At 43.5% G+C, this 13906-nt stretch overlaps 1 protein-coding gene and 1 long non-coding RNA gene across 9 annotated transcripts in view; one reads left to right on the top strand and one right to left on the bottom strand.

Annotated features, from left to right (window-relative positions):
• The window catches only part of LOC107395908 (calcium/calmodulin-dependent protein kinase type II subunit beta), a 57919-nt gene that overhangs the window by 28535 nt on the left and 15478 nt on the right, over positions 1-13906 (bottom strand). For all 8 annotated transcript variants that reach the window (XM_054744102.2, XM_054744104.2, XM_070552218.1 and 5 more), the window contains exons 6-7: positions 11911-11983; positions 3452-3554 (exon numbers count right to left, since the gene is read on the bottom strand). In XM_054744102.2, coding sequence (XP_054600077.1) covers positions 3452-3554; positions 11911-11983 — 176 coding nt within the window. The remainder of the gene's footprint in view (positions 1-3451; positions 3555-11910; positions 11984-13906) is intronic.
• Positions 8968-9270, top strand: LOC107395919 (uncharacterized). Its single transcript, XR_001574250.3, has 2 exons — positions 8968-9108; positions 9179-9270. It is a non-coding gene; the product is annotated as an uncharacterized lncRNA (long non-coding RNA).

Below are 13906 nucleotides of genomic sequence, written 5' to 3'. Positions count from 1 at the left end.
CGTCGACCTCTGGACTGGAGAGAGCGTCGACCTCTAGACTGGAGAGAGCGTCGACCTCTAGACTGGAGAGAGCGTCGACCTCTGGACTGGAGAGAGCGTCGACCTCTGGACTGGAGAGAGCGTCGACTTCTAGACTGGAGAGAGCGTCGACCTCTGGACTGGAGAGAGCGTCGACCTCTGGACTGGAGAGAGCGTCGACCTCTGGACTGGAGAGAGCGTCGACCTCTGGACACGAATGAGAGTTGACCTCTGGACACGAATGAGAGTCGACCTCTGGACACGAATGAGAGTCGACCTCTGGACACGAATGAGAGTCGACCTCTGGACACGAATGAGAGTCGACCTCTGGACACGAATGAGAGTCGACCTCTGGACACAAATGAGAGTCGACCTCTGGACTGGAAGGGGCGTCAACTTCAGGACCGGGGGCGTCTACCTCCATCGACTTCTGGTCCGGAGGCGTCGACTTCTGGTCCGGGGGTGTCGACTTCTGGACCGTCGGCTTCTGGTCCGTCGACTTCTGGTCCGTCGATTTCTGGTCCGGGGGCGTCGGCTTCTGGACCGCCGGCTTCTGGAGTGGAGGAGGAGTTGCTACAGACGGGACCGCTTGGACAGGCTGGACCGGATGCGGTGCGACCTCCGGGACCACTGCTGGAACAGGATGCGGTGCGACATCCGGGACCACCACTGGGACAGGAGCTGACTGAACTGGTGGTGCCGGAAACTGGGAGAGCAGGGAGGATAGATTGTTCAGCTGGAGCTTTTGGAGACTGAGGCTCTGATGGAGTTGGGCCAGCTCAGCTCGGAGACCGGCGAGCTCTTCTGGGTGGACTGCGGGTTCGACCCTTTGGCCAAGAGATGAGGGAGCTGCAGACTGAACCGGAACCTTCTCCTGGTAATTCGGGGAGGATAGGTGTCCAGCTGGAACTCCTGGAGGCTGACGAGCTGACGGATCTGGCCAAGCTCCGCCTGGAGGCCGGCGAGCTCTGTCAGCTGGGCTGTAGGCGTGGTCCCTCGGCCTCCAGATGAAGAAGGTGCTGATTGGACCGGAGACAGGACTGCTGGTCTGACTGGGGGCTGGTCCAATCTGGCGCGCCGAGCCGGAGCTGCAGCGAGCTCGCGGCTCCGTCCCGGGACCAGGGGTGACAGTGGAGCCCGGCATCCTTCCCAACGCCGTGGGCCAGCTCCGGGGGAGCACACAGCCAGTCTGGTGCCCACGTAGGAGGAGCGGTCTAGCTGTGTCTCCTGGTCCAACCTCGCATCTAGGTCCGGGAGGGCGGAGGGGATCGTCGCAGCCGGGGTTCGGCGACGGCGACGGCGTCTGCGGCGAGACGAGGCCAGAGGAGGAGAAGCCGGCCGGTGATCTGCGGTTAAAAACTGGAGCAAACACTCCAAAGGAAGAACCACCCCGCTGGATCCTTTACTGGGTTGGTTCATTCTGTCAGGCGTGCCGGTGAGTGAAATGGAGGTGAGGATCCACACGCGGGTGAGGAAGGAGGCAGGCAGGCAGACAGGCAGGCAGACAGACAGACAGACAGACAGGAACATTTAAAGGGTTTTAATGAGACACACAGGACAATGAAACAATGAACCAACCAGACAAAATGGACTAACAGGGTTTAAATACAGGAGGAGCTGGGACCTTGGGTGATTGGGAGACAAGAGGCAGGTGGGAGCAATTAACTTGAACACAGGACTGAACCAACAGGGTGTGACAGTTAGCAATTATATCAAGTCAGCCAATCACATGGAAGCAACTTGGTGCATTTGGGCATTTAGATGAGGTGAAAACAAGGTGTTGGAGTTCAAATTGACCAGCAGAATGGAGAAGTGAGATATAAGTGATATAGAAATAACATGGTTGTTGGCAGCAGACCAGCTGGCCTAGGATTTTCACCCACAACCGTCTCCCTGGTTTATGGGTCCATAAAAGAGAAAATGTCTATATAGAGGTAGTTCTGTAGACAAAAATGTTTGTTGACATCAGACTCAGGTATGAACCCAACACTGATACGTCATGATGTAGAGTGTATTAAAAACACCCAGATTCAACAAGGAGATAAAAATGTAGGGTTTCATCTTAGGGGTAGGAGGTGTATTAATGTAAAAGGATGAGTTATTGTGTCATAAAGGAGGATTTCATCTATCTTATAACAGTCTGAGCCTTCAAGCCTCCAGGCAAAAACTTTGCATAAGAAAATGGGAGGAAGGCCGCTGTTGAAAGATGTTTTACAGAAAAGGTTACAGAATCTGTGTGGAAATTTCTCCTTTTCACTTTAGTGAAGGAAAATGACAGAGCTTAGGTGTCCGGTTATTTAGTTCCTCGTGTCACTGTCCATAGTTCGTCCTCAGCTTACACACCTGTCCTCTTATCAGTTAATCAGCCAGCAGCTCCTGGTCTCAGTCATCACCCTCCTAGCATGTATGCTTTCAAGAAACATGCAAATATGTATAAAGTAGGAGAAGAAGAAAATATCTTTTCTATAGCGGCTCTCAAGATAAAAATCACGAGACGCTTCACAAAAACAAAAAATACAAAAAATAATTTAGAAAATGGTTTAAAATATATTTAAAATGAGCATAAGATAGACTATTGTGATACAAAATGTTAAGAAAGAGAAAGAATGAATAGGAAAGAGGGAAATCAGTGGATCCTGAGGAAGGTGGAATAGGTGGGGAGAGCAGAATAAAGAGAGTGGTGAAGAAGGTCACACAAAAGCCAGCTTGAACAAGTGAGTTTTCAGCTGTTTTTTAAAGGAGACCACTGAGTCCACTGATCTCAGGCTCAGGCCACAGCAGCAAATTATCTGTCACCTTTGGTCTTTAGCCTGGTGCTGCACAGCCAGTAGGCTTTGATCACTGGACCTCAGGGACCTGCTGGGGGTGTAGGGACTAAGAAGATCACCAATGTAAAGTCCAAAGTAAGTTCATATAAAGTGTATAAAATGACTAAATGGTGTAATTATGTGTTGAAACATTTGGGAATGTGTTGGTTTCTGCACAGCAATGACAGAAATGATAGAAATTGAGTGAATAAAAAGGTTTTAAGTCTAATACATGTATTGAAAAAAATAAACTTTTAAAGTTGTCCTGCATTTATACACACGTGAGAGGACACCATCAGCAGCAGGCCTGGTTGGTGGGTGAGTTCAAGAGCGGACTGTGTGAAGACTGAATTATGGAGAAAAAGGACCGAAATTCTGTTGAGTTGTCATTAACTTTCATAGCTGAAAAAAAAAAATTAATTAGGCTTCAAAGTGGTCTGCTGGTCCTGCACAGAATCCACAGATCTCTGCTACAGCTTAGACAAGACGTGGGAGAGGAAATACATTTTAGAAGTGTGTGTGTGTGTGTGTATGTGTGTGTGTGTGTGTGTGTGTGTGTGTGTGTGTGTGTGTGTGTGTGTGTGTGTGTGTGTGTGCGTGCATGCGTGTGTGTGTGTAAAACTCACCAAACCAAGCCTGCTGCTCTCCTTGAACCTCGATAGCCAGTCCAAAGTCAGCTAGTTTCACAGCAGCGTTTTTACACTTACTGGCCAGCAGCAGGTTCTCGGGCTGCAGGTGGAACAAACACCAAGAGTCAGGTCTGCACCACCACCTGATCAGAATCCAGCTGTTTAAGTCTACATGTGATGGACTGGATCTGATCTGACTGCAAGAAGGTGTTAAAAAGCCAAATACATCTCTGTTGTTGTTGTTTCAGATCTGATCAAGCGCTCTCATCACCTGTTTGTGTTACAACAGCTTCAACATGCTCACAAAACAGTCAGCAAGCAGGCAGCAGCACAGAGCACGGAGGCAGGAAACAGCTTTCTCACTCTGTAAACTGGATAAACTTAGGTGTGTTTTTCTATTTGATACCATGGCAACAGCTTCACAAGAGTCACCTGCCTGTCAGTCCATGGATGTGTTTTTGATGTTTAGTAAAGCTGTTAATAAAAACATTTAAGTTCAGAATTTTTCACACTGCATTATTAGTGCCTGTGGTGTTTTATTTGTTTTAACCCTTTGTTCTAGCTTCATTAATGTTGAGTTTTGAATTTATTTGAATAACCTATAGCATCTGTGATGTTACTAGAGCATGTTGGGTAATTCTAATATTGTTGAAGTTAATTTGACTTTTGGGTCTGTTAATGAGTCTTGGTTTCAGTCTCAGCCTTCTTTGTTCAAAGTAGTCGTGCAGTGTGATTTTAAATCTCTGACTTTATTTTTCCACCTTCATAAACATTTTTACTGCATCTTTAGCATGATTTTGTTTCCTTCTTGACAATGTTTTTGTATTTTTAATGTCCTGCTTTAAGTTTGATTAACTTTATTTTCTTGTAATAAATAAGTTAATAAGGGGATTCTTAGAAAGTTTCTTTAAAGTTAAGTTAGGTTCAAGTGAGCAAGGTTCAATGAGCAGAAAAAAACAGAAAAAATAAAAATCCTTTAGTTAAATCAGGTTTTACAATAATCCCTAAACACAAAGAGACAGCCCCTTGCGTTGAGACACAAGAATAATATAATTTAATCATCCTTAAACTAAAACAGCACCAGTTATGTCTTCGTATCCTGACAGGAATGCAAGAGCTGGATACATGACTTGATTTTCTGCACATCTGTGGCTGCAGCTCAGTTTCAAACAGCAATAAGAAAGAGACATTTTATGACTTGTTTTCTTGAGTTTCAATGGTTGAAACAACATTTTTTTTCTTAAGTTCTTAGCACAAAAGTAATTTCAGCAGTGTTATTTTGGGCAGTTTCACAACGGTCCAAAATGAGCCGTTTCAAGGCTCTGTCACTTTAAGAAAACAAGCTGAAACAACGCCCACCCATCCCCCACCCGTGCTGCCATAGGGTAACCCTGTATCCTCACTAGAGGCATCAGAGGCGTAGAAGCGTGATGTTTACTTGCGTTAATCCCCACCTGGTGAGCGTCAGACATGAAGAGGCATTTCCTGCCATTCTCCTCCCTGGGCTCGCAAGATCACAAAATCCTTTGAGACTTCAAAGGTCACTGTTTGTTTATGCCATCCGCCATGAAGGGGTGACGGTGGCACAGGAGTTAAGTGCTCACCCCGTAATCAGAACGTTGCAGGTTCGAGCCCCGCTCAGTCTGTCGTTGTGTCCTTGGGCAAGACACTTAACCCTCTTGCCTGCTGGTGGTGGTCAGATGGACCGGTGGCACCAGTGCTCGGCAGCCTCGCCTCCGTCAGTGCTCCCCAGGGCAGCTGTGGCTATGATGTAGCTCATCCCCACCAGCGTGTGAATGGGTGAATTACTGATTGTGTTGTTAAGTGCCTTGGGGGGTTCCAGGGCTCTAGCAGGCGCTAGATAAAACATAGGCCGTTTACCCTTAATCCAAAAAGAAGAAGATCCAAGTTTGATATCATGGTTCAATCTCATATTTAATGTTGTTCCAGTTCCACTGCCAGGATAAAAAGAATGAAAAACACACTGAGACTGAATAAGCTGTTAGATCACATGTGTGGATGAGAAATCACATCTCTGCAACACACACACACACACACACACACACACACACACACACACACACACACACACACACACAAAATCACTCTTAAAGGTGTGGTTTACTCATTACGTTTGCAGTGTTCTCTAGTGTAAATCAATGCCTTATGAGTCATTTTAAAAATGAAAAAGCTGCAGCTGTTCTGAGATGCAGAAGTTTACTGGTGCGGAGGTGGGCTGAAAACAGCAGGATTGCTCATTGTTATAAATAATATGTACACACCTCGTTTCAGCCATGTTCCAAAGTCACTACCACAAAGACACTCTCCACTCTCTCCTCACTGCAGAAATGTAATAAAGGTCTATGCTTTCGTTCTTTTTTAAACACAGAAACAGTTTTGTTTACCTGTTTGTAGCTACGGTTTCGCCGACAGCTGCCGGCTTCTTCAGGCTGCCCGCAGATAAACGTTTATCTGCGGGCAGCCTGAAGAAGCCGGCAGCTGTCGGCGAAACCGTAGCTACAAACAGGTAAACAAAACTGTTTCTGTGTTTAAAAAAGAACGAAAGCATGGATTTACAAAGACACAGCAAGAACACACCTAAGATGTAATAAAGGTCTTCCTGTGGGCAGGCATGAGCCAAGATGGGCGGGGCCATGAATGCAAAATCACAGTGTGACATAGATTTGTGAGGACTTTCGAATTCTAGCGTTTCACAGTCTATTTTTGATTATAAGCTGACGCAGGAGATAGATGTAGAAGACTATTTTCATGTTCGGTCTCAGAGTGACTGATAATAATCAGAAATAATCATAAACAATGGTTTTCAGTCAACCACACCTTTAAAGACGCACATTCAGACTGATACTAACCAATAGGACTTAAAGCATTTTTTGCTGTTTGTTTACTTGAGGATGACCAAACACAGCTTGTCTGCAGTCGTGTGTCTGATGATGATGTAACAACAATCTGATAAACAGGTCTGGCTTCAGCAGCTCGCTGCAGATTCTGATCAACTGGAGTCTTTAAACAGGAAACTTTCCATCAAGCAGCTGGGTGTGTTGTCCAGCTGCAGGACAGATGTTGTGTTGCCCGCTGCAGGCCAGCTTTTAAACTCTATTAATCAGCTGCAGGAGAATCAATTAATATTTGCTGTTTAATTTTTGCGTTAAAAAACTACTTGCTCTGGTAAAACAAACTACAGCAAATTGATCAGAGTGAAAAATAATGAGGTGCTGATCCGAACATCTGAAGTGTTTCAGCTTAGACATTATATAAAAATAAAATGTACTGCATTTTGCACAATTGCGAACTGGGGTCTTGCCTCTTGCTATTGAAGTGGGGTGATACAAAGCGTTACTGGAGGATCAACGTTTGTGTGTGTGTGACTTAGATGTTCTTGAAAAAGAGTTTAATTTCTTGTTTTATTTTCCTTTTTAAAACGATTTAAGAATGTCCCTGTTTGAAAAGATTCAGAGTAAAATCCTGATTGTTTTGTTTATCAGATGGTGAAATGTTAAGTTGGCTTCTCGTAGTGTCATTTAGAAAAATCAAGACTTTAATATTTTAGCATTTTAATTAAAATCTTATCAGGTTTTCTAAAAATATACATTTGTATTTGTCTCTTTTGCAGTTTATCTTTTATTGCATGAACATAATGCTTTTTAATAAGCAACATTTTTAGGAAATTACAGCATTTTCATACTTTTTTGCATTTTAAAATGAAGTAAACAAAAATGTCTTGAGTATTGATTCAAAAGCCAAAACAATGTTTTTTATATCATATCATACTCATCAGTGATAGCATTTATTACGCATTTTTAGTTGATAAAGTTTGTTTTTAAATCTCCTGGTTTGATGTAAACATTCTCATCTGGCACATCTGAATAACAAAATCACTTATTTGTTAACCTAGTGATTGGTTTTCCCTAGAAGCACATAAAACCAAATAATCATAAAAACTCCTAATTAGACATGCTTTGTTAAAAAATTGTCTGAACATATTTTTATAGACTTGAATTTAGTTAAAACAATTTCCAGTGAGATGCAACACATTTAGTCTTCTTTTCCTCTAAATAACAACAAAATAAATCTGTTCATACAGAGGGAAGGAAAGATAGAAGTGGTCATGTAATTTGTCCCTTTCCTGTTCTTCCTCCATCACAGAGGAGCTATTTAATGTAACAATAGAACTGTAACGCGTCATCAGCCTCTCTTTCTGGCTTTAAACCAGTTTAATTTGTCTCAGTGGACATAGAAAACACCACCTTTATGAAGATCTGGGGAGGAAAAAATATTGCTCCTTCTTGTATTCTGTGTCCATTTCCTCTTTTCTTTCAGCCTGTTTAATGAAACACTACAAACGGTTCGCTGCCTGTTTCTTGAAACCACTTGGGAAATCATCACAGATCAACCTCCGGCCTTCATGCCCAGGCCTCCTCTGAGAGGACAAACACATTGTGGCATGATTCTTCTCCAAAAGCAGCATTCACTAGTACAGGTTATTCATTTTAACTGTAGGATGAAGCTAGTTGGACATTCATGTTTAAAAACTAGGATATGAAATTGGAAAAAGTTTTGGCCCAACTGTAAAAAAATACAATGATTTTTACTTTTATTTTAACTTTAATTTTATTAACTGTGACAAGATGAATGCACTGAATGTTTTTTTTATGATTTTCAGGTCAGCAACGAACAAGTTGGTATGAGGTCATGTAACTTCATGAGGGTGTTACATTAGCTTACTCTCATGTGCCAGTCAACTTTCCTTCTCTGCATCAAATATCACATTTTCCTCAGTTTCTTGGGAAAAGAGGAGGAAACCTGATTGAACTACATTAAATGGGATAAATGAGGCATTTAATCTGTGATAGAAAAGTCTTGAACCTGCTTCTGATGCAAGGAGGAACTATCACCCCATCTCTAACAGGGTAAATATTCCTAAGCGAGGGTAGCTCACTGGGCGCTTTAGCCCTTTAGGCCCCAGGCCTTTTTTCTTTGGACTCTGGCACCTCCTAATTGGGGGCCTTTGGAGTTTCATGTCCCAAGTGTCAGTGATTGTTTGCATTCCCCGAGCACAGCTACAGCTACAATCTGTCACGGTCTGAGGCGTATTCCTGCTGTCACTCCCTGTCTTTTGAGTTTTCCCTCTGCAGGTGGGCGTGTCTGGAGGTTGACCAAGCTGCAGCAGATCTGCTCATCAGCTGGCCAGGGGTATTAAAGCAGCTGAGAGACTTCTACACCTCGCTGGATGGTTACTCTACCTTGGTACCGTCTATCAGCCACTTGTGTATCTTATTCGAGCTCTTTTAACCTTTTGATAATTACATTTTTTTTTGGAATTTGGATTTTGAGAATTTGATGAGTTTTTGGATATTGGATTTTTGCCTTTTGACCTCCTGCTCTTGTCTCCAGACAAACCTTCACACTCATCTTAGACTGGCAGAACCCTGGAACCCACACCATCTGGAACTCCAACCCCGCTCGTCTCTCAGCCTTTCCCCTGGCCAGAACCACCTCCAGCTGCCCACCTAAACTTCCTGGACCTCCACAAGCTCAGCTCCCTCCACGTCTCACTTCTTGGATCTCAGTCCCTGCAAAGCCTCTCAACCCAGACCGGACCAGTCCTCCCTCACTAGTTCCCTCCTCTCCAGACCGTAAGTCCTCCGCACAAGTCTTATTCCTTGTTCCCTCCTCAAATTGGTTCTAACTCTGATCTGTCCACAGATTTCCCGCACCAGCTTCCTTGTGCAAGAACTCAGCTACGTTTATGCTGCTTCCTTGGTTGTCCTTTAATAAATCCTTGTTTAAACATTTCACCCCGTCTCTAATCTGATTCTGTATGTCGTGGGTTAGATATCTTCACCACAACATGAGACAATCAAAACAGTTTAGATTGTAAACAAAGCCATTTTTGGTTTTTGATTCAGATAAAATAATACTTGAAATGTATTTTAGAAGAGCTGCCCTGTGTGAAAGTGCTGACAGGATGGAGGTTGTGAGTTCAAATTCCATTTTGGAAATTTAGTCAATTTTATTTATTCCAGGGTCCAACTAAATTTGTTCAAGGTTTTTTTTTTTTTCCCAGCTGACACCTCTGAAGGTCAGATGCTCTTTTAAAATGAAGTTCAAATATCATTGTACCTTATTACATTTTAAAATGGCCTTGTTTCCCATCTGGGCTGTTTGTGGTTTTAGTTGTTTGGAGAATGTGGACAGTTGTAGATGTTTGGGGCATGAAACTGTAGAGCCCCCCAATTGGGGTTAAACAGGTTAGAAAGAGTAATTGGCCTGCTTTTACTTGTAAACAGCTGTTAACTTTCTTCTCTGTTCCACTAAAGGCAGGTGTCATAGCACCACACTTTTAAAAGGACTGGTCTTAAGGAAAACTGCCCATAATTCCAGGGAGGCTCCTCTACCCTGAATTTGGTTTTCACATACTGTAAGTCAAAGTGTCATGGAGACTAGGTCGTCTGCTTTGGGAATATTTGTTCCTTTGGCATAAGCAAGCCATGACCATTAGTAGTTCTCAGTGTCATTGCACTGTCACTGTTTATTGATCATAGGGTAATTCATTCATAACTGAGTGTGAAGCATCTGGGATGGGAGTGAGCTCTTCCTGGTCTGAGGTCGTGGTTTCCAACTAAAAACAGGTGGAATGTTCCAGCAGGTCTGGGAATAAGTTTCTGCCTCAAGCATTTTGTTCATGGTGACAGTAGGACGAGGTGAAAGGTGGACTGATTGATCTGGGCTCTGTCTGCAGGAATGAGGGTGTTGCTCTGTTCTGTAGTGAAACAGGATCTGACTTCGACCGTCTTCACCACTCTCTCTTTATTCTGCTCTCCTCACCTATTCCACCTTCCTCAGGATCCACTGATATCCCTCTTTCCTGTTCACTCTCTCTCTTTCTTAACATTTTTTTAATCACAATTGCCTATTTTTGCTCATTTTAAATATATTTTTAAACATTTTCTAAATTCTTTTTTATATTTTTACATTTTTTTGTTTTTGTGAAGGGCCTCACTATTTTTAACTTGAGAGGTGCTATGGACATGATATTTTCTTCTTCATTCCAACCACTTTGAAAGTTTTGGAGGGAAATGGTCAGCCACAAGTTCATCAACAGGTTGTCAGATAAATTAGTACATTTTAAATAGGGAAAATTGTGATGCTGATTTTAACAATTAGAATGAAAAAAAACTTTATTTTAACAATTCAACAAATAGTGATTCACATCAACCTGTTAAATGGAACTTAAAGATGTCTGTCTCTCCCTCCCCTCCCTCTCTCTCTCTGTGTGTGTGTGTGTGTGTGTGTGTGTGTGTGTGCGCGTGTGTGTCTACCACTCGGCTGTCTTTAGCTGCACTGAGGGCGTGCACCCATTAGGTCAAAAATTAAAGACGTTGGCCAAAGTTGTCTGTCTTTGATTCAGTTCCTTTCAGGATGTTTTTGCATCAAAATATTGACAGTTCAGTCAACCAAATGCACACATGATTCAATAATTTGATAAAATTCATGCAAAGCATCTTCATTTAATGATGCAATCTGCACACACACTCATGCATGTGTTAATTAACCAGGCTTAAAGCACAAGAACAGACATGCCGGTTTTCCTGCTTTTTCACAGCACTTACCAGCTGTTAAAAACAGAGTCGGACAACGATGTTGTGAAAAGGAGAGCATCTAGAAACGCTTTTGCTCAGCTTGGATTACTGATCTAACTAACTTATATGTGATTTTATCAGTCACTTCATGTTTCAGTCATCAGCTTCACAATTCAAAGCAAAACTCCCCTCATTAATGTACGCACAGCACAGGGACTGAACTATCCTTAAAAAAGGACCATCCACCCCATACTCCTTGAGGGCATGGTCCTGAGCCTTCTCCAGATCCACACAACACACGTGGATGGGTCGGGCAAACTCCCATGCCCCCTCCATCACCCTAGCAAGGATAAAGAGATGGTCCGCTGTTCCTCAGCCAGTATAAAAACCACATTTCTCCTCTTCAGTTGGAGGTTAACCACTGGGCCCTCCTCTCCAATTTTATACAGTCAACTTTTTCCCAGAGGTAGAAGAATGGGATCTTCTAATATCACCAACCATCTGCTTCTCCTCTGGTGCTGCCTCTGATCACCACATGTTGCAGAGGCATGTCAGCCAAGACTGACCTACAACATCTATAGCTTTGAGATACTCAGGACAGATCTGGCCAAGCCCTGGGGCTTCACTGCTTCTTTGATGTTTAACTAACTCTTTAGCATGTTTTCAATATGGGAGTTAACATCGGCTGTGGTGCAGTGTGAATCTGGATGCTTAGCTCTGTAATCTACTTCTCCTACATGTCAAACAGTGCTTTTCCTTGTTTCTAAATGAGAATAAAACACACACAGAGAGGAACGAACACACACACACACACACACACACAGAGTGAGAGAGAGAGCCCAGCAGGTGACTCACCTTGAGGTCTCGGTGTACCACCCCAATCTGATGGCAGTGGAGCACGGCCTCCAGGATCTGCTGGATGCAATGACTGCATGCAAACAGCAGGGGGGCAAGTTAGTCTGAAAACATCCAGCCACAGTCACAATCATGCAGAGGCAGCAGCATACACTCCTCATGTCTCTCTAACACACACATCCACACCCACACACTCGTTCAATGACAGACTGATCACTCCGCACACGTGGAAAGAAAGCTGCGAGGAGCAGACTTGTCTGTGAACTACAGAGGGAAAAGGTGTGCAGTTTGCTTTTTCTGTCTTTAAGAAGGTGCCAAACGTTAGTCAGTCAGGCAGTGTGGGAGTGAGCCGCAACTCGATGTGGGAGACATCGCCTCTATCCTGCTCATTTTCATCACAGATTGTTTTTTCAGACAGAGCAGCAACATCATATTTAAGGGAAAGATTCAGCTCAGAAGATGCTGATATGCTCCTAATCCCCTGATCTTCACCCGTTTTAACCTTTGTCACACATCTTCACTCTCTGACTCTGGGGCTCTTGTAGGCCTTTGTGAACAAGACCAAATAACTGTTGAAGATTGTGCAACAAGAGTCCCTTGAGCAAAACCTGAGAACAGGCAGAATCACACGAAGGCAGACGGGAGGAACGAGCAGAACGTACGACATCACAGGCAAATCTTTAACAGGACACAAGCTTAAAAATGCAAGGCAGTGCAGCAAAATGAAACACACACAAACAGACCTTGAGATCCCTGTGCACTATGTCATGTTGGTGGGTGTATGACACACTGTCTAGAATCTGATGGATACAGTGACTGTGGAGACAAAACAGCAGGGCGAGGAGCAGATAAGGAGGTAGCACAGTAGGATGGACAGCAAGAGACAGGGAGACAGGAGACATGATGGGAGGAAGACACTCACCAGAACAGGTAAGAACTCAGGGGGTAAAAAAAACATATTTAAAAACATATACCCTGTTATAATGCTGACCAGGTTTTAATTTCTGTGAAATAATTTAATTATTACCTTCAGCTTTTGATGGGAAACAATACAAAAACTCACCTAAAAGCCATTTTCTTAGCTTTTCTAAAATGGAAATGGATTAGCAGAAGAATGGGGAATGCTGGTGACTAAAGAGAGGGCGTTTAGTTAAGGAAAGAAAAGAAGAAAATAAAAATCAACACAGTTTGGATTAGAAATCTGAAAACGAAGATCATCTTTGATTTTTTAATCATGGTGACACACCTCAAAATGTGTTTTCACATTAGATTTGTTTTAATCTCCAAAAGGTTTCAGCTCTAAAGCTTCTGATTTAACACCTCTGAACACAACATGAAGCTGTTTACTCACAGGTAATGATGGGCACAGCACACTGCTTCAAACCCTCATCACGTGTGCTGTGCAGTGGCAGAGCGGGGATGTGCTGCATTGTCCTTAAAATAATTTTTACTTGAGCTCAGCATTCTGTGACGATATCTTTGCAGTCTAGTGCACCATGTCCCTAAAGACAAAGATGTTTCCCACACAGCACGGGCCTCCTGGGAGGGGCTGTTGGAGCCAGCTCTCCTCAGGCTTTCCAGGCCTGTGACACCTTCTGCGTTCAGGGACTGAGCCAGTTCTGAAAGCTGCAGACTGCAAAGCCATACTGTAGGGCTCAAAAGACAGGCTGGACTCCCTGCATCCCCCTCTGGAAAAAGCTTGCAGTCCCTCTGCTCGCTGCTATGAGCAAACAGCCGAGCATCAGAGAAAAGCAACACTTGAATTTGTGGAACAAAAAGTGACAAGCTTCTTCTCAGTATAGTGCACTTGTTCCAATATCTAATTTTGTTACTGAAGAAGCAACAAGAAACACCCCAGCTGGTGATGATGACACCATGGTAACAATACCACATCCATGGAAAAAAATCTGAGATTCAGTCATTCAGGGAACAGAAGTCCCATTGTGCTTTCCAGCTAAAAAATGTAAGTCATTTGGCCAGAACCATGGTAAACAAC

This window comes from Nothobranchius furzeri, chromosome 6 (genome assembly GCF_043380555.1).
Source record: "Nothobranchius furzeri strain GRZ-AD chromosome 6, NfurGRZ-RIMD1, whole genome shotgun sequence".
Taxonomy (NCBI): domain Eukaryota; kingdom Metazoa; phylum Chordata; class Actinopteri; order Cyprinodontiformes; family Nothobranchiidae; genus Nothobranchius; species Nothobranchius furzeri.
Note: the sequence above shows the minus strand (reverse complement) of the source record. Positions and strands in the feature narration are given on the sequence as shown.